This window comes from Trematomus bernacchii, unplaced genomic scaffold (genome assembly GCF_902827165.1).
Source record: "Trematomus bernacchii unplaced genomic scaffold, fTreBer1.1, whole genome shotgun sequence".
Lineage (NCBI taxonomy): Eukaryota > Metazoa > Chordata > Actinopteri > Perciformes > Nototheniidae > Trematomus > Trematomus bernacchii.
Window position 1 is genome coordinate 1,052,836 of NW_022987739.1, and position 24,988 is coordinate 1,077,823.

The 24,988-nt window shown below is 41.9% G+C and overlaps 1 protein-coding gene across 1 annotated transcript in view; it reads left to right on the forward strand.

Annotated features, from left to right (window-relative positions):
* Positions 1 to 24,988, forward strand: part of herc2 (HECT and RLD domain containing E3 ubiquitin protein ligase 2) — an 81,622-nt gene that overhangs the window by 24,225 nt on the left and 32,409 nt on the right. Inside the window, 37 exon segments of the mRNA XM_034147945.1 lie at positions 1,209 to 1,312; positions 2,160 to 2,310; positions 2,725 to 2,939; positions 3,353 to 3,485; positions 3,579 to 3,706; positions 4,749 to 4,944; positions 5,813 to 5,946; positions 6,646 to 6,822; positions 6,907 to 7,043; positions 7,196 to 7,347; positions 7,479 to 7,670; positions 7,771 to 7,958; positions 8,070 to 8,262; positions 9,072 to 9,254; positions 9,626 to 9,810; positions 10,320 to 10,467; positions 10,548 to 10,744; positions 11,226 to 11,456; positions 12,053 to 12,191; positions 13,032 to 13,178; positions 13,901 to 14,043; positions 14,789 to 14,908; positions 14,910 to 15,057; positions 15,666 to 15,808; positions 16,082 to 16,180; positions 16,265 to 16,433; positions 17,983 to 18,108; positions 18,212 to 18,320; positions 18,882 to 19,021; positions 19,304 to 19,494; positions 20,831 to 20,936; positions 21,121 to 21,212; positions 21,346 to 21,521; positions 22,358 to 22,469; positions 22,587 to 22,668; positions 23,069 to 23,303; positions 23,631 to 23,808. Of these exon segments, the coding sequence (XP_034003836.1) occupies positions 1,209 to 1,312; positions 2,160 to 2,310; positions 2,725 to 2,939; positions 3,353 to 3,485; positions 3,579 to 3,706; positions 4,749 to 4,944; positions 5,813 to 5,946; positions 6,646 to 6,822; positions 6,907 to 7,043; positions 7,196 to 7,347; positions 7,479 to 7,670; positions 7,771 to 7,958; positions 8,070 to 8,262; positions 9,072 to 9,254; positions 9,626 to 9,810; positions 10,320 to 10,467; positions 10,548 to 10,744; positions 11,226 to 11,456; positions 12,053 to 12,191; positions 13,032 to 13,178; positions 13,901 to 14,043; positions 14,789 to 14,908; positions 14,910 to 15,057; positions 15,666 to 15,808; positions 16,082 to 16,180; positions 16,265 to 16,433; positions 17,983 to 18,108; positions 18,212 to 18,320; positions 18,882 to 19,021; positions 19,304 to 19,494; positions 20,831 to 20,936; positions 21,121 to 21,212; positions 21,346 to 21,521; positions 22,358 to 22,469; positions 22,587 to 22,668; positions 23,069 to 23,303; positions 23,631 to 23,808 (5,699 nt within the window).

A 24,988-nucleotide genomic window follows, 5' to 3' on the forward strand; every position in this document is an offset into this window, starting at 1 on the left:
CGCTGGCAAGAGGGCTAGAACTACAACAAGATGGACATATTTGACCGTGATTTAATTGTAATACACGTTTCAAAATGATGCCGAAGTAACAACATACTGATACCGGTTAGTAAAAACCATGAATTAATGCTTTGTCAAGTCTGCAGACAGACGGCAGGCGAAAAACCTTTTAAAATGCGTGTTTTCTAGATGGAGATTGGCTAAGCTAACGCAGTATATGCTCCGACCGTCCACACTCACAACAACGGCCTATACAGACATAAATAAAGCAGCGACTGTATTCGCCATGACACAGGCAGTCTGTGGTTTGTACTTGTTTAACTGTTGTCTAGTTTCTGAACATATATAAGGAGCTGTGAGCTCTGAGTGCTAACAGCTAACAGCTGTGTTGTTTTTCTGGGGTTCTCATTGAAGATCACGTCACGGCTCCGCCTACACTGCGTTACTATAGATACTGCCCCAGTTCCTAAACTGTAATGGAAATGCGCCATAAAGTGAGCCAGTCCTAACGAGGCCTAGCCATACCGAGCGAGGCCGAGCGAGGCCGTGTAGTGGAAAGGCGCCATTGGACTAGAGCAATATACAAATCTCAGTAGCACAATATTTGTTAAAGGCTAAATATATTTTTAAATACAATTTTGATTTAAGTATTGGAGAGCTGCAGAAATATCCCAGGCTGTAAATCATATTTACCGGCTTTACAAAACCTACTTGTTGGTAAAAAATCCTCAAACCATGATCACTTTTTCCATAAAAAGGAGAATTATGATCAGTCTTTTCAATATTGTGTCATAATCACAATTGCAATATCAGTCAAAATAATCCAAATAAGTTATTGTGCACCTCTAGAAAAAACACATTTGCCACGTGAAAATGTTCCCCCTCTTGTGTCCAAAATGTGTATTACAACAACAAACAACAAAAACTATTTTTTTCACCTGTTATTTACAACAACAAAAAAGAGTAAACTAGTAAAACCTTTGTGTCCTTGTTTCGAATTCATAAACAACAACAAAATATTCAGATCAGACTTATAAAATGCATCACAAGATTGTTTTGTGCCCACTTGCCTTAAGCTTCCCTATAGTGACCTTATAAGTCAGAATAAACATAATTACTTTGAACTCAAGTTTAGAATAATATTGACTGACGCCACATTAAATTTAAGTTTGCTCTCTGCCCTTGTAACAAGTCGTCTCCCCTCACAGCCCAGTTTGCAGGAGAGGACCCGGTGGTCGCCCTGGAGGCGGCGCTGCAGTTTGAAGACACCAGAGAGTCCATGCAGGCCTTCTGTGTGGGACAGTATATGGAGGTACAAGCCTTCCAAACACACACTTTCTGTCTCATTTCTACATTCATAATTGGTTTCTCTAAACACTTAATATTTCAGAAAATGTTCGCATGACATGTCACATAGTTGTTGAATATTTAGATGAATACCATCTGTTTTTGTATTTATTGATATAGGTGGACTGTGCTTAGGTTGTGTTTCTGTTGTAAGGTGCTACATGTTATTATTTTCAAAAAGTGATAGTCCCTTAATGCAGCCTTCAGTGGCAAAAACATACTTTGTTAAACTACGGTACGCTACTTAGAAGCTGGAATCCTGCACGTTTTTAACCATGTAACAATTTCTTTTGATCGAAAGATAATCTTTCTCTCGCCATTGACTTCAATACATAATTTTTCAGAAATACCCATGGAGGTCCCCCGGAAAGGGAGGGACTTCGCCTCTCTATGTGAATTGATTATGGAATACAAGCAACCCCGAGGAAGGGCGCTTGCCGTTGAAACAAATGTTCATAGTGGCCAAATGGCGGTACTACAACTACCATTTGACTTCATTGGGCCCTAAAGGACCTTTCCCATTGACTTACATTTGAGAAGAGACATCTGTTAATCAGCGTACAATTGTTTTTTTGCAAAATCATCTACCCAGTACAAATACTTACATAGTCCATTTTTTTTACTCACTGAGCAACTTTCTTGAATGAACGAGGCCTTGCCATTGACGCTGGACGCAGTTTTCTTTATACATCCATGAACACGTGTCAGAACTAATATATCCTTGCAGACTTAATAGCGAAGGAACTTGTTGCATTGTACAAACGGCCACTGTATTTCTAGTGTTTAACTTTTGGATGTTTTATCGTCTGCAGCCTAACCAGGAGACGGTCACCACCCCGGACCTCAGCAGCCTCTCCTCCCCCCTCATCGACACCGAGAGGAACCTGGGTCTGCTGCTCGGCCTCCACGCCTCCTACCTGGCCAAGAGCACCCCCCTGTCCCCCATGGAGATCGAATGTGCCAGTACGTCAAATTAATTTAAAGCAACTTCATGGAGATATAATTGTCTCAATATTATTTGTTTTAGAAAATCGACAATCTGTGTGTAAATGTCAGAATCAGAATCCATTTATTAGTCCTGAAGAGGGAAAATGTACAGCGTTACAGCAACAGTGATAATGCAGATAAAAGGTAATAAAAAATAAGCTAAAATATTTAATATAGAGACAAGCATGTGTAAGTAAGCATGCAATCTGCTTTCCTACTTAATTACTTCTTTAAATAACCAGCGACTAGTTATGTACATTAACATTCACTCACAGATTGTTCACACATAAAATGTCAAGAACAAATCTTTCTCCACCCAACTTAGTCTGAAAATGAAGATCTCAAGCTCTGCATTTTAATGTAAACATCCACTTTTCTCCCTCTGCACAGAATGGCTCCAGTCGTCCATATTCTCGGGGGGGCTGCAGACCAGTCAGATCCACTACAACTACAACGAGGAGAAGGATGAGGACCACTGCAGCTCCCTGGGGACGACCACCCCGGACAAAGCCAAGATGTACTCCCGCAGAATCACCCTGAGTGACCACGCTCAGCCCTTCCTGCAGGCCATCGCTGACAACAACACTCAGGACCACACTGTCAAGGTACAGCCTCAACAACAGCTGCTACGTTTACATGCAATACCACAATATCCTGATAAACAGCTAATTCTGTTATGATTTTCCAGATTTAGGTTTCATTCTGTGACATTTCAAGATGTAAACATATGTGATATGCAAATAATTTTCTGATTTAATGAGCATTCTCTAGAGATTTATTCAGCACATAAAGAATTTGCAGTTTACATTTGAAACAGGTTTATACTTTTCAACTAGGGCTGTCAAAGTTAACAGTTTTTTATATAATTCTGCCAACCTTAACTCCTTAAAAAATGTGTTTAAATAATGCAAATGTATCACCAAAGCTGTTCTCGTAAATTTTCGCCCGGATGCTGGAACAGCAGCTTGTCAATGCTTTAGTGTCCGAAAATTGTGCCTAATTTATTTTCCCATTGTAGGACTTCCTATGCCAAATAGAGCGTTGCTGTAAGCAGTACCATCTCATCACCCCCATCACCTTCCCCCCCGAGCACCCTGTCGAGGAGGTGGGCCGCCTGCTGCTCTGCTGCCTGCTCAAACACCAAGACCTCGGTACGCTCAAACAAAAAATTGGAATTGTAAAAATTAAACGTTTTGCACCCTTTTTTTAATACATGAATTGAATGTTATCTCCTCCTGTCTCAGGTCACATTGCTCTCTCACTCGTCAGTCAGTGTGCCTTGAGAGTGGACCAGGGGAAGCAGAGGTCCCTCCCCAAATCTGTGATCAATGTCTGCCGCATGGTCTACCAGGCAAAGTGCTCCTTAATCAAGGTAGGAATAATGCTTGTATTTTTGTGTAACTATACAGAGAGATATCATGACAACAAAACACAATACCTTTTAAAATAGCCGCAGGAATGAGACCTTAATCCTGACAGTATTTCAGCACTTCCTGTTCCCACGTCTGGAAGTCAATGGTTTACTGAATGTGTTTTTGGTTGTTATCCTGAAATAAGTCAGTAAGTACCCCACTGGTGAACTTAAAAACCGCAGTTACTAACAAGTGTCTAAATGAGACAACTAAATGTCATCACGCCCAACATTAGCCGCCTTTAGCTTAGCGGTGGTGACGTGAAGTCATGTGACCATGCTGTAGTTCCTTTATAGCCTAACATTAGCCACCTTTAGCTTAGCGGTGGTGACGTGAAGTCATGTGACCGTGTTGTAGTTCCTTTATAGCCCAACATTAGCCACCTTTAGCTTAGCGGTGGTGACGTGAAGTCATGTGACTGTGCTGTAGTTCCTTTATAGCCCAACATTAGCCACCTTTAGCTTAGCGGTGGTGACGTGAAGTCATGTGACCGTGCTGTAGTTCCTTTATAGCCCAACATTAGCCACCTTTAGCTTAGCGGTGGTGACGTGAAGTCATGTGACCGTGCTGTAGTTCCTTTATAGCCCAACATTAGCCACCTTTAGCTTAGCGGTGGTGACGTGAAGTCATGTGACCGTGCTGTAGTTCCTTTATAGCCTAATGTTAGCTTTTTACTTCAAAAATCATAAGGTGCTGGGTCGGAGGGTTTCTTTATTTATTTTATCCTTAGTTTTGTCCTCTTGTCTGATTGTTATTATTTTTTATGTTATTTTTGTATTTTTCCTGATTTGTTGTATTGGTTATAATTGTACATTGTATTTTTCAAAATTTGTATAAATACTTTTTTTTGATCAAAATCATAAAGTGCTGAAAAAGTTGAATGGAAAAATCCTATTGGCTATTTTTTTGAGGGAACGTGGCAGATACAAAATACGTAATCACTGCACCTCTCAGTAGACACAAAGAGAAATTGAGTTTTTATGTTTTTTTTCTTTATTTCAGACCCATCAGGAACAAGGTCGCTCCTATAAGGAGGTGTGCGCCCCCGTCATCGAGCGCCTGCGCTTCCTGTTCAACGAGCTGCGTCCGGCCGTCAGTAAAGACCTGTCCATCGTCTCCAAACTGAAGCTGCTGAGCTCGCAGCCGCGCTGGAGGAGGATCACCCAGAAACTCATCCGGGACCGCAGGAAAAAGAGAGGTGGGCTATTTACAGAAAGAGACCATAGTGATAGATATTATTTTTATAAAATCAAACCATTTTATTATTTTCTACTTTTATATACAATAGTTTGATTATTTTGTGTTGTCTTTACTTAAGGTTTGTTTACGTTTACCCCATATATTGTTCCTTTGCATAATAAAAAAAAAAAATAATGGTGTAATTCACTTTAAATTCAATACTTTGACATAAACCTTAATAACGCGGTAGCGCAATTTAACGCCACTAATTATTTTAACGTGCGATTAACGAATTGTATTTGTCCTCAGCCCGCCCCGTAGTTTCAGAGCCCAAAGGATCATTCGGATCGCATCCAACGTGTCGACTGCACATCACAGCGCATTATTTTGACCCACAGTGGGAACTTCAGTCTCATGCTTTGACTGTTATGAAGACAGAGGAGCGGCATTTCGCCGACAACTGGAAACAGGCTTGTCTGTTTGAGCAACTGGCTCAGTGCAGAGAAGTACACAGGGTTGGGAGAGAGTGTAGGAGAGAGAGAGAGGTTGTTGTGTTGAAAATATTCAGGAGAATATTTGTCATTGTTCCAATAATAATAAACAAACATTTGCATAAAGCATATTTGTCCACTCATATGTTGATAACAGTATTACAAACTTGAAAAATATTCCTCTAAGGTACATTTAGAACAGATACAACATGATTAAATATTTTAATCGACTGACAGCCCTAGTTTTTATATATCATTTATTTTCATTGTACAAGTACTGAGACAACAAAAGAGCACTATGTGGAGTGTAGTGTACTGTTGAAAAGTGCTGAATAAAATAAATCATAATAATTATTACTTCTTTTATTTCTAATTGTAAATGTTTTTATTTTTCAGTGCCTAAAAAGTCAGAGTCTGCTGACATAGAAGAGCCAAAGCTGGAGAACGAAGGGACCAACGAAGAAGAACTGAACGTCCACATCAGCCCCACGCCTGCCGACAGGAAGTCGCCCACCAGCAAAACAACCAAGGTTCTTTCATTAATGAGGGTTATTTATTGGAACAGTTTGCAAGTTAAAACATTTATAAGTTCGCTACAGACTTCTTTAGTCAATTTTTGCTTCAGGATCTAAAAACGAGGAGATGTAGACTGGTATTGAATCATATCCAGTTGATCTCCTGTCAGATAATGAGAATAACCGATTACCTTATTGCCTGGGACACAGTGGGTGCCTTTCAATTCACCTGTTTTTTTTGTGCATTTATTTTTATATGAACGCACATTTATGACATGACAGACATTCTGCCAAAAAGTTTGAAAGTTGGCTTTCGGTGTAAGAATTGGTGTTTTGATAAAAGTATCTATTTTCCTTTCACTAAAGCTTTGGCTTAGCCTAAGAGATGTAAAATATTCTACTCATCGCTCAACACACATCTGATGTAACCTTCCTCACATTGAAACATAAAAACTAACACAAATATATATTTTTCCACCTTGTAATCATCTTGTTGAGCCCTGTTGTTTTGCAGAGATATAATGTGTTATCATTACTTCTGCTTATCTCCATTGTCCTAAGAAGCACATAATAGAGTATGGATGGAAACAAGCCATTCATTCTCATTGTAAACCCGGCTACTATAACAATTTCTTCCCGGGTGAAGGTTCAAGCCCAAGAATATATTAGCTTTTAGCCATGGTTCATATTCCTGTATCATTTTATACTTTACAGCAGGACAAGTGGCACCCGCTGCTCACCACTGTGGCCAACGCGCAGAAGTACCGGTGGCTGAAGCACAGCGTCCAGGGCATCTTCTCTCAGTCCAGCCTCATGGCCACCATCGTGGAGTTTGCACTAAAAGAGGAGCCGCTGGACGTGGAGAAGATGAGGAAGTGTCTCCTCAAACAGGTGATTGTAAACCACGGGTTGATATAAAGTAGACAACATGTTTGATGTATATCATTGAAATGTGTTAACTCTGTTTTGTTGCAGCTGGAGAGGGCGGAGGTGAGGCTGGAGGGCATCGACACCATGCTGAAGTTAGCCTCCAGAGACTTCCTGCTGCCCTCTGTGCAGTACGCCATGTTCTGCGGCTGGCAGAGGGTCATACCAGAGGGGACCAACATTGGGTAATAATACTGCTTTTGACAAATTCCTGGTCTTGGACAGTGTAAAAAAAACAGGACGTTTGACAGATATAAATCCGTAGATAAGGCGGAATAACACCAAGAATAGATCATTGTAGTTATTAAGCCATCTAACGTTTCCCTCTCCTCTTCAGAGAGCCGCTGTCTGACTGCCTGAAGGACGTGGATCTGATCCCCCCCTTCAACCGCATGCTTCTGGAGGTCACCTTCGGAAAGCTGTATTCCTGGGCCATCCACAACGTCCGCAACGTCCTGCTGGAGGCCGGCGGCCGCTTCAAAGAGCTCGGTGAGTGGCAGCATCTTCCAGGTAATTAAGTGTGTGTGTGTGTGTGTGTGTGTGTGACACTGCTGTTTATATATTAATCAGATTATTCCGAGCTGTTATCTAACCTGTTGTTCTCCTGTGTTTGTTCCCAGGAGTGCAGCCTGTCCCCCTGCAGACCATCACCAACGAGAACCCGGCAGGCCCGAGTCTCGGCACCATTCCTCAGGCCCGCTTCCTCCTGGCTATGATCCACATGCTGTCCCTGAAACACGGCTCCAACAGCCTCAGCCTCTTACTCAACTCTGGCCTACTGGCCCTCACACAGAGCATACTCCGGCTCATAGGTGGGTCAAAATACATCCACAGAGTAGAGAGGAGCCGTGATGATGTATTTGTGTAGACCCTGATGCATGTGTGTGATGTCTCTTGTTGTCCTGTCTGCAGGGCCCAGCACAGACAGCAATGAGGAGGATCTGAGTGTTTGTGCTCACGGAGGATCAGCCACAGTCTTGGAGGAGTCCAGGAAGGAGTTGGCCCCGACCCCCCTCCCTGCCTCGGGCCCTGAGCTGGCTGCCATGATGAAGATTGGCACCAGGGTCATGAGGGGGGTGGACTGGAAATGGGGAGATCAGGTAGCTGAATTTGTTTTACATAAAGCTGGGCAGTATACCAACATTTTGGTATCTGAAGCTCTGAAGTAAACTGACTTAAACACTCAGTGTTTAACCCTCTGCTGTTTTCAGGACGGTCCGGCTCCAGGTCTGGGTCGGGTCATCGGGGAGCTCGGAGAGGACGGCTGGATCCGAGTCCAGTGGGACACGAGCAGCACCAACTCCTACAGGATGGGCAAAGAGGGCAAATACGACCTGAAGCTGGCAGAGCCCCCCCCAGCGGCTCAGCCCCCGACGGAGGACTCGGACACAGAGGACGACACAGGTCAGCTCACATGATCCCTCAGTCATCACCACAGATACAGGCAACAGGGAACATAGTGACATCTCGCTAACCAATCAGAGCAGACTGGGCTCTGGTTTCAGACAGAGGGTGAAAAGAGGTGCTGCAGCACAGGCAGTATGAGACAAATAAAGAGCTTTTTGAACACTAAACATGGAGACATGTCACAGTAGAGACACTACATACTGATATACACCTGAACATGACGTTGACAAAATAATGCGCTGTGATGTGCAGTCGACACGTTGGATGCGATCCGAATGATCTAACGCAGCCCCTCGTCCTCCACAATGTTAAGCTGTAGCCACCCATTTAGCTATCGCTGTTGAAAGCTTGCTGCTCGTAGAAGTGTCCAGGCATCTCCCCGGCAAACTTTCAAGCGTGGTCTGCCGCAAGCGAGCGGCAGGAGCGGGGCTGTCAGCATCAGCTGTGTGCTTGGCTTGCTGTTTAAAACACCTTTTTTTGTATCCATATCTCTCGCTAGGATCTCCCACCATCCAACTAACAACAACAACAACAACGTCAAGCCTTTGGGCTCTGAAACTACGGGGCGGGCCGAGGACAAATACACATGCGTTAATCGCACGTTAAAATAATTAGTGGTGGTAAAATGTTATTAACGCGTTACCTTGACAGCCCTACCTGAATACTTCATATATTTTATAATAAGGTGTCTTTTTTTTTCCCCACAGAACGGAAATGAATAACAGAAAAACATCAGTATTGTTAAAAGGCTAAGTCATTTGTAATCGGGGCATCTCTAGTTTTAACAACGACATTTTTCTCTACAGAAGTGGAGTTGATGGAGAAGAGCAGCCACCCGACGGCCATGATGCTGAACAGCACGGTGAACCTGCTGAAGACCCTCTCTCTGACGGCGGGGATCCATGCAGAGGTCCTGCAGAACGACGCCACGCGGACCCTCTGTGGGCTGCTCCGTATGCTGGTGGAGAGCGGAGCTAACGACAAGTCAGGTAGCTGAACCAACATGCTCATAAACAGCATTTTTGTTTATGTAATTTGTTCTGAATTTTCCATTCAGAACAAAGACACATTGGCGGTACACTGCATAAACAAATCCCTCTCCCCCGTGGTCCTGGCATTGACATTAAAAGACATGGCATGGGAAAAGTAAAATAATAATAATCACAAAATAGAAAATTAGGTATATCAGCAATGGAAAATTAAAAGTGTGCAATTCTTGGTAAACATTCAAATTAAATAGAGTCTCTGTCGGCCTTTACGTGCGTCCAGAAACGCTCCCAAAGATTGTCTATAAGAGCATTTTTGTCTTTATAAATGAGCTGGGTCGCGGTCAATTAGAAAAATCTCTCTCTTCTGTCAGGGTGTCACTCCCACAGGCTGGTGTCCCGGGAGCAGCACCGCAGCTGGTCCACGCTGGGCTTCATCCGCAGCATCGCTCTGATGCCCCAGATGTGCAGCACGCTCAGCACCTCTGCCTGGATCGGCCTGCTCATCCGCATCGTGGAGGGACACCAGTCCTTCAACGGCGTCACTCTGCAGAGACAGGTGGGAACATCACCATGAGTCAGATGGGCTACGCCTTTGTTTCTTCAAGTTATTCTCGAGATAGATCCTCAGACATCATTCAGGACGGTAGAACAGTAGAGTAGCACCCGGTAATAACATTAGTAAATAGTAGGAAGTGTATATTAAATAACATAACATCATTGTATTTATTTTAAAACACCGTAATGCTTTTTAAAATAGTGAATAATATTATTTAAAACAATTATAATTGAGTTTAATTGAATTCAAATCCTATAATTTGAGCTGTGACTCAGGAAGTAGATAGATGTCTTCCATTCAAATTGTATAAGTAAAAGCACTTTAAGGGGTCCCAAAGACTGGAAAAGTGCTATATAAACACAGGTAATTGACCATTTACAGCTAAATGATACGGCTGTAGACTGGAAGTAAAGGCAAAAAACAATTATTAGTTAAGTTACTTGTTATTTGCCAAACATTAAAGAATGGAAACCACCTTTGTGACGGTGCTACTTGTCTTGTGTTTCCAGATCTTGGCGCTACGTCTCCTGGCGGCAGTGTTGCCCTCGTGGGACAAGACGGAGCGAACCCATGACATGAAGTTCCTGGTGGAGAAACTGTTCAACTTCTTAGGAATCCTCCTGAGCACCTGCTCCTCAGACCTGCCGCTCCTCAGAGGTAAGGCCTTAAAGATACCTTTCAACTCAAATCTGCTGTTGTTTATCTTGGATTTTTATATTGCTGCTTCCTCTCCTCAGAGGGTTCCCTGCGAAGGAGGAAGTCCCGCCCCCAGGCGTCTCTGACAGCCACTCACAGCAGCACCCTGGCGGAGGAGATCGTTTCTGTCCTGAGAGCGCTGCACTACCTCGGCCAGTGGAACGGCATGATCAACGACTACATCAACGCCCAGCTGAGCTCCATCGGAGACGTCATCGCTGGCTGCCAGTCTGAAGCTGTAAGTGCAGTGTTATGGAAAGTGTGGTGCAGGAATGAGTCCTAAACCTGTGAAGGAGTCAGCATTTTAGCCCTTCCTGTTCCCTTATATGGAAGTCTAAAGAGATGTTTGTCCAACACATACAATTTAGGGGTATTTACTGACAGTAAATACCCCTAACTTAACGTCATCACACCCTACATTATCCTCCTTTAGCTTAGCGGTGGTGACGTGAAGTCATGTGACAGTGCTGTAGGTAATTTATAGGCTAATGTTAGCATTTTACTTCAAAAATCACAAAGGGGTGTTAATATGTGGAGGTTATCCTGCTGAACTAAACGTGAAAGTATCAATTTAATCCAAAATCCATTGGAGAAATCACATGACCCAGGGAGAGGTTGCCTTCAAGCTCGGACTACAAAATACGTCATCACTGCATTACTCAATTGTGTGTTAGAATTGTTGTTCAAATCAGTGAAAGTTAACATCCTCTCTGTTCCAGTGTTTCCTGGAGGAGTTCTTCCCTGATCCTGACGGTCCTCGTGTCGGCTGTCTGATGGCGGTGATGGCGGTCATCGGAGGGATCGACGGGCGCCTCCGGCTCGGAGGACAGGTCGTCCACGAGGAGTACGGAGAGGGAACGGTCACTCGCATCACCCCAAAAGGACGCATCACCGTACAGTTTTACGAGATGAGGACCTGCAGGGTGTGCCTGCTCAGCCATCTCAAACCGGTACGGCAGTGACTTCCTGCTCTACTTATACTATGAGTTAAAGGTCACCTATTATGCAAAATCCCCTTGTTCATGTCTCTTCTACATCAACATGTGTCCCCTCTGTGTAAAGAGACTCTGAACGTTTCAGGAACAAAGATTCTCTCACTTTTTGTCCTGATCCATTTATATAAAAACCTGTCTGAAAATGAGCTGATCAGATTTTGGCCACTTTATGATGTCATAACGATTTTTTGGCTTGTGTCACCATTAGCCAATCAGCAACCAAGGTAACCCCCCCCCCCCCCCCCACCTTATCACCTGAATCACCTCCTAGATCACCATTGTGTTATTTTTAACCAAATATCTCTCAGAGGGGCGTGGGGAGGGGCTCCTTATTTTCATCTAAAGTAACAGACAGAGAATCAGCACTTTTGAAACAGGGCTGAAACAGAGGGGATTATGGGATGCTGCAATGATCTGTTTGGTGTTTCAGCCAATCAGAGACATGTTCTGGATGTATCTGAGACCTGTGATATATTGATGAAAAACAGTATAATAGGGGACCTTTAAATAGACCAATAATTAACTGATTTAATGTTGTGGTGTTTCCTCAGCTGCCTGCAGTTTGCTTCAGTGTGCAGAACCTCCCCTTCACGGAGCCCATGCTGGCAGTCTGGGCTCAGCTGGTCAGCCTGGCAGGAAGCAAGCTGGAGAAACAACGCATGAAGAAGTCGCTGAGCCGCGGCCTCACAGGTACAAAAACCTCAGAGACACTCTATGATCCCACATGTGACTCATACATATCATATTAAATAATTAACTCTTTAACTTTTTAGAGGGGAGTTTGAATTAAGGAGATATGGTATATTTAATCGATTTTTCAATGTTTCAAATATTAATTTAAATATTCACAATCCAATAAATAAATGTGTATTTACCTAGCTTTAAATGTATTGCTTGTGTTTTATTATTTTAAAGCTGTAAAATCACCAGAAGATGATTATTAAAAATGTGCTTAAATTCGAAACTAGACTAAGAATGTATTTTTATTAGGGTTAGAAAATGTACTAACAGTAGTAATGTGTTTATTCACCCATTAACAATCGAATTTGAATGACAATTTACATTATTATTTAATTTAGCAATCCAAAACCAACCAAAAGGACCATTGCCGATCTCGAGTAACCACATTTAGATCAATTACTAAACCAGGGTGTCCGCGGGGTCTTAAAAAGTATTAAAAGTTGATAGCGAAAATTAAGGCTATTAAAAAGTATTAAACGGCATTTTCCGAGTTATTACATTTTGTAGCTTGTTTTCAATAAGTATATCAATTGTCCAAAGAGGTTGTATTCTACAGTTTGCCTGAATGTAATCATTGCGTAGGTGTGTAGCGCGCTATCACTGCTTTAAAACTCGAAGTGGAGATGAGGTCTTAAAATGTATGGAAAGGGTCTTAAAAAAGGTCTTAAAAGGTATTACATTTGACTTCAGGATTCCTGCATATACCCTGATGCATGACAGTTTGTTCTTGCTTTTAATTGGTGTTTAATGTGTACTCCAGTGTATTTATCCAGACTTGTTGTGTTCCAGCCGACCAGGTGGACGTCCACCTGCTGCGCTGCCAGCAGCTGAGGCTCTACATCCTGAAGGCCGGCCGGGCGCTGCTCTCTCATCAGGACAAACTGCGACAAATCCTCTCGCAGCCCGCCGTGCTGGACATCGGACCAAACCCCAGCGGTGAGAGCAACAGTCTTCATGGGAAACTGATGCTGTTCAGTCCAGTTTAGCTCTGTGGAAATGCGGTTTTTGCATTTGCAGGTCACAGAACTTCGACTGCATTAAACTGCAAACATCTTAGGTGTTTTAGATTCTCTGCCATTACTAAGAAAGTGTTTCAAAAATTGGAAATTGTGTTTGAAACTTGCAAATATACAGTATGTTATAAGAAATTATTATTTGGCCCAACAGGAAGACAGCTCAGTCACATCACAAGGAAATAAATATAAAAAGAAATGTGATTTAAGTGGCTAAATATCACTTTCACTCCTAAAAATACATTATTTAATCACTTTAATGAAAGCTATTTAATACGTACTTCCTTGTTGTTACTTGTTCTTAAAGTACCTTAATTGTGTTTCTATTGATATTGTTTCGCCCCAATTTTGAGCTTCAATGTAGTATAAAGAGAAACTGGTTATCCCCATCCAAGGCACTACAAAATATATAGTACCCACAAGGAATATGATATAAAACCCTTTATTGAAGTATCGCTTAAAATATGATAGCCATTCCTTCTCTTGTTATTATTTTGGTAAGAAAGTTTACTGCCTCTCCTGTTTGATTAACAAATCTGCTTAGCTTGCATACCTTGAAGGTTTCCCTGTGAGTGTATTTGAGTGTACCGTGTTCTTTTGGGGTTTTTAGTTTCTAACGATACCTCTGTGTTTTCCTGTCTGCAGAGGACCCCGTGGTGTTGTCCCCTGATGTGGGGGATCTGTCCCCCGAGGGGCCGCTGCCTCCCATGATCCTCCTGCAGCAGCTGCTGTCCGCTGCCACTCAGCCCTCCCCCATCAAAGCCATCTTCGACAGGCAAGAGATGGAGGTGAGTCAAAGGGCATCAGTCAGGTTGCCTCCACTTTAATACAAGACCCTTTACTTTAGCTTAGCGTCGACACTACTCTGCCGTTTTAGAAACCATGAATCAAAGACCGTTGAGTGTGTCCTTTCCCGATTTGTTACTACTTTCGCATCACGTTTTTTCAAGAGAAAACATATGGCATCAGCTTCCATACGGGTTGTTCATTTAATAAATGACAAGTGTTGCTTACCTTGTTGTCCATGCTGGCAGCCACTGTGCAGTTACAATTTGATTTTATAACGGTACTACTGCCTATATGCCTGTGAGAAATAGTTATTAAAGCTAATTTTGCGACAACGTTTGATCCAGTGGCGTTGTTCATAATTGTTTATGGGTTATGGGAGGCGTGTGGCGTTGTGGAGTAGTGCGTTGGTGTTTGGATCAGGGGGGCACAGGTTCAAACCCCACTGTAGTCAGCATGTCGTTGTGTCCCTGAGACACTTCACCCCAAATTGCTCCTGTGGGGATTGCCCACAGTATTGAGTATGTAAGTCGCTTTGGATAAAAGCGTCTAACAAGTGACATGTAATGTAATGTAATGTAATGTTATTAGCTTAAGCACATTAGGTTTGTCTATAATTGTGACTTAAATGAATATCTGATCATTTTAAATAACCAATTCATGAATAAAACCAGGAAATTCCAAAGGGTTCACATACCTTTTCTTGCCACTGTATTTGACCTGTGTTTTATCTGTGTCTCTCTGCAGGCTGCAGCTCTGGCGGTGTGTCAGTACCTGGCGGTGGAGTCGGCTCACCCCTCCTCCCCCCTGTTTGAGGAGAGCAGCTCCAGCGAGGCCACCACGCCGGTCACCGTGCAACACGTCCGCCCCCCCTAAACAGAAGAAGCAGAAGACCTCCCCCGTGCCTCCCTTACCGATAGTCCTCCAGCTCATGGAGATGGGCTTTGCACGCAAAAACATCGAGTATGCCTTAAAGTCTCTGTCGGGAACTACAGGAAGTGCCTCTGGCGTCCCAGGTAACATTTCATATAATACACAAAGTATGGCTAAGCTTCATTCATAATGTTGACATTCATTTTCTCAATCCACATTCATATGCTGCACAGCTTTCTTCCATTTCATGTTTTTGAAACTGGTATATGCCCACAGCTACACTACAAACGAGTTAATGAGAAGCTAGTGAGCAACGCATCGAAGTTATGATATCTAAAATAATCTGCTAAAATCTTGTGGCATATATTTCAATACGAAGGTTTTAAGCTTCATTCATAATGGTGACATTTCAACAACAAAATTGCAAAAACAATAACAACAACAACAAAAAGAAATGTACAGCTTTTGCATGTCTATTTATTTAATACCAAAGTCAACATTGAAAAAGTATTCATGTTATCATTTTCCAAATTCACAACATGTTTTTATGTAACCAAGTATTCTACTTAATTCCATATTTAATGGCGTTAAAGCCTCATAAACACAATTGTAACTGCATTTAAACACCATAAATTACATTTAAATAACCAAAATGTGTTTAGACATATAAAGCATTATTTATAAAATAAAACGTATATGTGTTCTGATGTTTGGGCTGTACCTGTGGAGAGTAATAAGGTGTTGCCCTCAGGTGTGGAGGCTCTGGTGGGCTGGCTGCTGGACCACCCTGAGGTGCCCCAGGTGGAGCTGTCGGACGCAGACACCGTGTCGGACGAGTTCTCTGACGAGGAGGTGCTGGAGGAGCTGGAGGAGCCCGAGCCCGTCTTCACTGTGGTATTTACTTTTCCTATATTTGAGCTGCATGTGTTGTATGAAAATAATGCTTTATTATTATTATTATGATATTGATGACTAATGTGTTATGCCTTGCTTTATAAAAATGTTCATAATATACTCCATAGTTTTTTTATTAGCTAGCATTGTTGTTTTTATTGTTAGCGATTTTATTTTGCATGCATTGTTTTACATGTAGAAACTATTGTAAAAATAAGGTCAAATCAATTATTAAATATACCAATAAGTAACCTTCCCTTTGTGTACCTTCAGCCTCCAGGTGCAGTGGTGACTGAGAGCCAGACGTTCAAGAAGCGATCAGATTTCCAAAGCAACGATGACTACGCCGTGTACGTGAGAGAGAATATTCAGGTAAGAGTGGCGGCTTATTCGAACATTTTTAAAAGCAACACATGAAAAGTGATTGAGTCTGACAGATGAGCTCCTCCTCTGCAGGTGGGGATGATGGTGAAGTGCTGCAGAACGTACGAGGAAGTGTACGATGGAGACGTGGGGAAAGTGATAAAGCTGGACAGAGACGGGCTTCATGATTTGAACGTGCAGTGTGACTGGCAACAGAAAGGAGGAACGTACTGGGTCAGATACATCCACATCGAGCTGCTGGGTGAGAACATTTTAACCTGATGTCATTTACGTATCCTCAAGTACAGGATTCAAATCTTAGAGGAGGAAAGGCACAAGATAGATTACATACTCTAACCATAACTTTCCCTACCAAGAGTAGCTGTGTAGCCTTATTGTTGCTCTTTGGGGATTATGTTAGTTTGAAAAGCAAGCATAAACCAGAGCTTTCTGTAGAAACATTGTCACTTTCTGGGGCTTTTTCTTTTTTAAACAAGCCTCGTCTAGAGCGTCCTGTAAATATTTTGTAGCTCTTATGGGCTTTTATTTTGAAAAGCATGCATCTTACTGAGCTTCCTGTAATGATACAGCTACTATATGAAGCTTTTGTTTTGAAAAACATGCATCTTACTGAGCTTCCTGTAATGATACAGCTACTATATGAAGCTTTTGTTTTGAAAAACATGCATCTTACTGAGCTTCCTGTAATGATACAGCTTACTTATATGAAAGCTTTTGTTTTGAAAAACATGCATCTTACTGAGCTTCCTGTAATGATACAGCTACTATATGAATCTTTTGTTTTGAAAAACATGCATCTTACTGAGCTTCCTGTAATGATACAGCTACTATTTTAATCTTTTGTTTTGAAAAATATGCATCTTACTGAGCTTCCTGTAATGATACAGCTACTATTTTAATCTTTTGTTTTGAAAAACATGCATCTTACTGAGCTTCCTGTAATAATACAGCTACTATATGAATCTTTTGTTTTGAAAAACATGCATCTTACTGAGCTTCCTGTAATGATACAGCTACTATATGAAGCTTTTGTTTTGAAAAACATGCATCTTACTGAGCTTCCTGTAATGATACAGCTACTATATGAAGCTTTTGTTTTGAAAAACATGCATCTTACTGAGCTTCCTGTAATGATACAGCTACTATATGAAGCTTTTGTTTTGAAAAACATGCATCTTACTGAGCTTCCTGTAATGATACAGCTACTATATGAAGCTTTTGTTTTGAAAAACAGGCATCTTACTGAGCTTCCTGTAATGATACAGCTACTATTTTAATCTTTTGTTTTGAAAAATATGCATCTTACTGAGCTTCCTGTAATGATACAGCTACTATTTTAATCTTTTGTTTTGAAAAACATGCATCTTACTGAGCTTCCTGTAATAATACAGCTACTATATGAATCTTTTGTTTTGAAAAACATGCATCTTACTGAGCTTCCTGTAATGATACAGCTACTATATGAAGCTTTTGTTTTGAAAAACATGCATCTTACTGAGCTTCCTGTAATGATACAGCTACTATATGAAGCTTTTGTTTTGAAAAACATGCATCTTACTGAGCTTCCTGTATGGTAAGAGTTACTTTCTGGGGATTTTATTTTGAAATACATTGCTAATGCTGAGTTACCTTAGGAAATAATTATTTTCTGAGGCATTTATTTTGAAAGGCTTGAACAAAAAGCGAATCCAACAAGTTCAGATAAGTTCTAAAAGAATGGCAAGAGAAGTTCAGAATGTTTTTTCTTCCCACATTAACATGTTTTCGGACATTATTTGCTTTATTTCCAGGATTCCCACCACAAAGTTCTCCCTCCCACATAAAGATAGGTGACAAAGTGAGGGTGAAGCCCACCGTCACCACACCGAAGTACAAGTGGGGCTCCGTCACTCACAGGAGTGTTGGGGTTGTGAAAGGTAAGCAGCTCTTTGTGTCTTCTGTTCATAATCTGAACAAGCACATAATAAAGAGACAGAATCCATTGTTTCTGCGCTGACAGAGCTAGTTGGTTTGTTTCAGCGTTCAGTGCCAATGGGAAGGATGTGATCGTGGACTTCCCTCAGCAGTCCCACTGGACCGGCCTGCTGGCGGAGATGGAGCTGGTGCCCAGTGTTCACCCTGGAGTCAGGTTTGGACTTATTTCATCCTTCTCTCTGCCAAATTAACTAGGTATTAACTAGGTCAGTAGTTAAGTTACTCTTTGAGGCTTTTATTTTGAAAAACAAGCCTCATCTGGAGCTTCCTTTAAGGATACTTGATGATGCTTTTATTTAATTTCTTTAAAATGCCTCTTCCTGAGCTTCCTGTAAGGTCAGACGTACTTTTATTTTGGGATTCGTAAATAATCCTGAGTTTCCGGTCAGGATAAAGTTACTTTCCGAGGCTTTTATTTTGAAAACATGCCTCATCCTATGCTTCCTGTAAGGGGGTTTGGTCAATTTAGGTAAGTCTTGTGGCTCCATAAGTCATTTTATAAACAAACATATTACGTTAAGGAAGATTTGATATTACTTATAACTAATGCAATACAATTTTGTTTGAAGTTTCCAGAGACTGCCTGTGTAGGCTACCTTTTAACTTGTCATTATGACAAATTCTGGTCTCATATACCACCAGACCAGCCCCTTCGGAAATGTACTGTACTCTACATCTCAATATGTTCTTTAATCGTCGCTTGTTTTGTCTGCAGGTGTGACGGCTGCCAGATGTTTCCTATAAACGGCCCCAGGTTCAAATGCAGGAACTGCGACGACTTCGACTTCTGTGAAAACTGCTTTAAGACCCGCAAACACAACACCAGGCATTCCTTCGGCAGAATCAACGAGCCAGGTAAGTCACACAGAAAACCCCATGTGTCCATTTTCACTGCAGAAGCATAACTAAGAGGAAAATCATATCAGAGAGAATAATCCTCATGGTCCCAATCACCATTACAAATCTGGGTTAATGAATGGTGTTGCTGATAACAAGTGCCAATACTTCCTTGATTCTTTTGAGCATCTGATACCTGAATGTTTTACGTCAGTTTTTGTGTTTTGGTATGTTTACGTTGTAGTGTACCCTGTCCCTGTTTGTACTGTTTCTAAGCTATGTTTCCTCCAACATCATCAGGCCAGTCTCCAGGTTTCTGCGGCCGCTCAGGGAAGCAGCTGAAGAAGCATCACAACAGCCAGCGCGGGATGCTGATCGATGATTGGTCGCGAGCTGTGAAGAGCCTGAACGTCTCGTCCTCCGTGAACCAGGTCTCGCGCCTCATCGACAGCATCGATCAGTGCTGGCAGTCCTCCGGATCGCAGGGAAAGGCACGACATTGAATGCTTACTCTAGAAACTAGAACATTCCCCACTGAGATATTGTGACTGTGTGACTACTGTGTAATAATACCAGCGATAAGGAGGTATTGATAGCAGTAGCCGTCAGAGTTCCCGTTAGCCGGTAATTACCGAAATATGACCGGTAAAATATGCTGAAGACCGGCAAATCTAAATCTCTCCGGTCAAAATAATTTCCCCTTAGCGCAATACCGCATCAGTTGCGCCACTTATGTGACAGACAAGAATAGTACGTGACAGACAAGAATAGTCCATTCTAATGTCTAACACTTAATGTGGAGAAAGAGTGTCCTGTATGGGTTGATTGTGCGTTGATCTGTTGGTAATGCCTCGGGGTTCCGGTGGGCATGTAAACAAATGCATAATGCTGCGCTATACTTTGTGGCCTCACCCGGTTGCATAGCGACGCTTATTGTTTAGGTGTCTTTTAATAAGCAGGTAGTCATATCATTAGCTAGAACTAGCTAGATCTGATCGATATGGACATAAACGCGAGTAAAGTCTAATCTGACGGGATAGAGAGATCAGCTGCTGCTGACTAGTCGACACGCAGCTCTGCATGATCCCCTGCAGTGGTGAGCGGAGCAAAACACACACTTCAGGTTAGAAAGTCACACGTAGCTATTTTAATTACCTCTCAAACTACCTAAACTAGTTATAGATATGTTTAGTTTTACTGTAGAGTCACTCATTACTGGATCCGCGAGCTGCATGATACTGACGGGCTGTCAGGAGAAGGAGAGAGCTCTCCGTTTATTATTCCCGTGTTATTGTAAGTTACTGTACACTTTTGAATAATGGAGTTAATCCACTATAATTAGTTTGTTTAATATCGAATCATATCAATTTGTTTTAAAGCTCAATAAATAACAAAGAAGACCTTTGACCGGCACTTTTCTCATTTTGTCCGGAAGATTTAAACTTTAACGGACATGTTGACCGGCAAAAGAATATTCTAACGGGAACTCTGGTAGCCGTATAGTTGCTTTTATGGGGCTTTTATTTGAAATAACATGCATCTTATTGAGCTTCCTTTAAGGATTCTATGGGGCTTTTATTTTTGCAAGTATGCCTCCCTCTTAGCTTCCTGTAAGTTAGAGTAAGTTTCTAGTGCTTTTATATTTAAAAACGAGCCTCATCCTAAGCTTCCTGTAAGGATACATTAGCCCTTCAGGGATTTAAAAAGGGGTGAAGGAGAGTGGGAATAAGTATGCCGGTCACACAGATAAAGATGCATTAGTGTATTTAATCTTTATTGGAGTATAATGGACTTCCTGACAGGATTTCTTTATGTTTTGCTTTACAGCACTGGATCCGTATGGAGCTGTTTCCAGATGTTCTGGTGCACAGGCTGAAGATGGTGGTGGATCCAGCGGACAGCAGCTACATGCCCTCACTGGTGGTGGTGTCAGGCACGTAACATTTGAACAGTTTACACACACTTGCACCTTAGTTTAGACAAATACTTTGTATTTCTGCATTTTTAAATCAACTCTTTCCTTTTTCAAATAGTTCCTCTTGTATCAACATGTTGTTGTTGACATTTTCACTTTTTTTAACAGCAAAAGCAATGTGCTTTTTCTTCTTGAATTACAGGTGGAAGCTCTTTGAACAACCTAATTGAGCTGAAGACGATTAACATCAATCCCACAGACACCACCATCCTGGTCCTGAGTGACTGCACTGAGGTCAGTTGGCTTTTAATTGACTTTCATTTGTAATGAATGTTTATTATCTTAACTCTCCTGCCTCACTTTAAAAGTTGGGCACATGGGTTAGAAAATGGTTGTAGATATAACCCAAATGACGTGTTTCCCACAGTATCACAGATACATCGAGGTCGCCATCAAGCAGTGCCGCAGCTCGGGGATCGACTGTAAGATCCACAGCCTCGGCATCGTGGGACGCATCAGAGCGGAGGATGAAGACCTGGCCACCGTGCCCTTCCTCGCATCGGACAACGAAGAGGAGGACGATGACAAAACTGCTACCGGGAGGTGAGTTGTGTGGTCGTAGATGATTTCCTTGTTTATAATAAGCAGGCATTTACATTGCATTACATTACATTAACTAGCAGATTCAGGATGTAAGGAATGTGTAAATGCTCACAGGAAGGGGTGGAGTAAGTTTTCAGATTGTTTGCTGAAAAGAAAATACTTGAAAAATTAAAAAGTATATTCTTCAATACGTGCCTTAAAGGTCACCTATTATGCAAAATCCACTTCTTCATGTCTCTTCTACATCAACATGTGTCCCCTCTGTGTAAAGAGACTCTGAAAGTTTCAGGAACAAAGATTCTCTCTCTTTTTGTCCTGATCCATTTATATAAAAACCTGTCTGAAAATGAGCTGATCAGATTTTGGCCACTTTATGATGTCATAACGATGTTTTGGCTTGAGTAACCATTAGCCAATCACCAACCAAGGTAACCCCCCCCCCCTTATCACCTGAATCTCCTCCTAGAGCACCATTGTGTTCTTTTGAACCAAATATCTCTCAGAGGGGCGTGGGGAGGGGCTCCTTATTTTCATCTAAAGTAACAGACAGAGAATCAGCACTTTTGAAACAGGGCTGAAACAGAGGGGATTATGGGATGCTGCAATGATCTGTTTGGTGTTTGGAGCCAATCACTTCAGAGACATGTTCTGTATATATCTGAGACCTGTAATATATTGATGAAAAACAGTATAATAGGAGACCTTTAATCAAAGATTACCATGGTAAGGTGTAGCTACATTAAGAAAGTGTTTGATTCATATCTCATGGCAGACCATCAAAGCTGAACTCATTCACGTTCTGATCCTCAATGTGTGCGTTTCATTTTTTCCTCCAGTCTTGCTCGTAAGAAGTCCTCTGGTCTGGACTCAGCAGCCACCATCAGGACCAAAGTGTTCGTCTGGGGTCTGAACGACAAGGACCAGCTGGGAGGACTCAAAGGCTCCAAGGTGCAGACGCTGGAGAGTTCACTCTAAATGAAGGGCTGCTGTATTTTAGGGTAGATTTGTCCTCTGAGTGAGAGAAGCTGCTGCATCTTAAATAACGTCCTTTTGTGTCCTCCACAGATCAAGGTTCCTTCCTTCTCTGAAACTCTCTCTGCTCTCAATGTGGTTCAAGTGGCCGGTGGCTCCAAAAGCCTCTTTGCAGGTGGGATTGATTTAGAATTATGAGCCAAAATCTCTCAGTGCTACTAATCACCTGTGGGTTTTTTATTTTTCGTGTGTTTAGCTGAACTACATCAGAACATATTGTGTTGTTATTGTTTTATTATTATTATTTATTGTATTTATTTATTTATACAATCAACACTCTCTTACATTTTGGCTACATGGTCTGTTTTGGTTATAATTGTGGTTTTATACAACTATGTATGGCTTGTCAATTGATGGACAATAGTAGAGACTAAGCTGAACACTAGTGGCTTTGAACTGCTCAATCTAATTCCAACCTATCAATGTTCCAAATGTATTTTCTGTGTGTCTTCAATAAAAAAAACATATTGTGTTGTATGTAACCGTTGTGTGCATCTGTTGTGTCTGTGCTGCAGTGACAGTGGAGGGGAAGATCTACGCCTGTGGAGAGGCCACTAACGGCCGGTTGGGCCTGGGTCTCTCCAGCGGGACCATCCCAATCCCCCGCCAGATCACTGCACTCAGTAACTACGTGGTGAAGAAAGTCGCAGTGCATTCTGGGGGACGGCACGCCATGGCGCTGACCGTGGACGGGAAGGTGTTCTCGTGGGGAGAGGGAGACGACGGCAAGCTGGGACACTTCAGCAGAATGTACGTTAACCTGCACAAATACTGTTGTTATTATTCTTACAATAAATACACATTTAAGAGCCTAAACATATTTGAAAATTACACATTTTTGGCACCAGAAATGTGCATCAAAACATGGTCAAGTCTATTGATAGTGATTTTTGATATAGTCTTCCTATCAATTGTTTTTAGGTAAATAATATACAGATAATATTTGACCGTAATTTCACATTTTTCCACGACATTAGAATCTTCCTGGACACGTTAACCTGCTCCAATTATTATACATTATGGACAACTTTCTTATAATATGAGTAATAATTACATGTTTTTCCATCTTTCCTGTAGGAACTGTGACAAGCCTCGGTTGATCGAGGCTCTGAAGACGAAGCGTATCCGGGACATCGCCTGTGGCAGCTCGCACAGCGCCGCCATCACCTCCAGCGGGGAGCTGTACAGCTGGGGCCTCGGGGAGTACGGCCGCCTCGGACACGGAGACAACACCACGCAGCTCAGGCCCAAACTGGTACGTCTGTACTTCTTCCATCTAACCACTTCTATAGAGTGGTGCAGTGATGAGTCCTAAAACCCGGAAGTGAGTGCATTTTTTACCACCTCCGGTTCCCTCGTCTCAGAGTCAACGGTTTTTTGAGAATCTTTTTGGAAAATAGCTGGAAATAAGGTCTGTGGTTGACACACATTTAAGAGACGGATCACGTTTTGTTCTACGACATTAAATACATCAGCAGTGACCCCACTGGGGATTTTTGAAGAGTTGACGTGTCTGAAAAACGATGGTTGTTAACAAGTGGCTGAATAGGACTACAGAAGTTGTCGAGGACGTTGTTTCATTTCATTTCATTTCAAACCTTTATTTATGCAGGTGAATCCCATTGAGATCATTGATCTCTTTTTCAAGGGTGACCTGCTACAAGTAGGTTCCACATGAATACATATAAACATAACAGAAAAACAAAAAGGACATCATACAGCATATTTACAGCGACTACAGTTTACATGGCTAGTAAAATGTACAGGTTCCAACAGTTTCCGATTGGATAGCATCTATCCTTGCTTTAAAAACATTTAGTGGAACCAAATTGCTCAGCTTCCATTCCTTTTGCAGACTGTTCCAAGTTAGCGGAGCTGCGTATCTAAAAGCTATCTTCCCTAAGACAGTCCTAGCAGTTGTTGTACGTCATTACGCCGAACACGTAAACACTCCCGCTAAGTTTGTTTGCCCTGTTCTGCTTGAAAGCAAGTACCTGCCTCCTTTAAACTGTTCAAACAAACGCTTCAACTTGTACAATTTAGAATCTGTATGTTTGAATATGGATCTTAAGTTGGCGTGACGTTGAAGTCGTGCTGCTGTACTCGGCTGTAGTTCGTTTATAGCATAACGTTAGCATTTTGCTTCTGGAGATTAGATTTATGATTCGAAAATTATAAAAGTAGGGTAGACGTGGAGATTATCCGGCTGAACAAAACGTGCATTTATCAAACAGGTTAGTTTTCCACAGATCTTATTTTTTACAATATTCCAAAATCCTATGGAGAAATCCCGTTGCTTTTTGTCGAGGGAACCCATGCGCAGCTTACTACCGGGTCGGCCTATACAAATACGTCATCACTGCACCGCTCTATACTCTGCAGGGACACAGATGGGCTTAAGACTTCATAAAAAGTTACAAGAACAAAAATGCTGA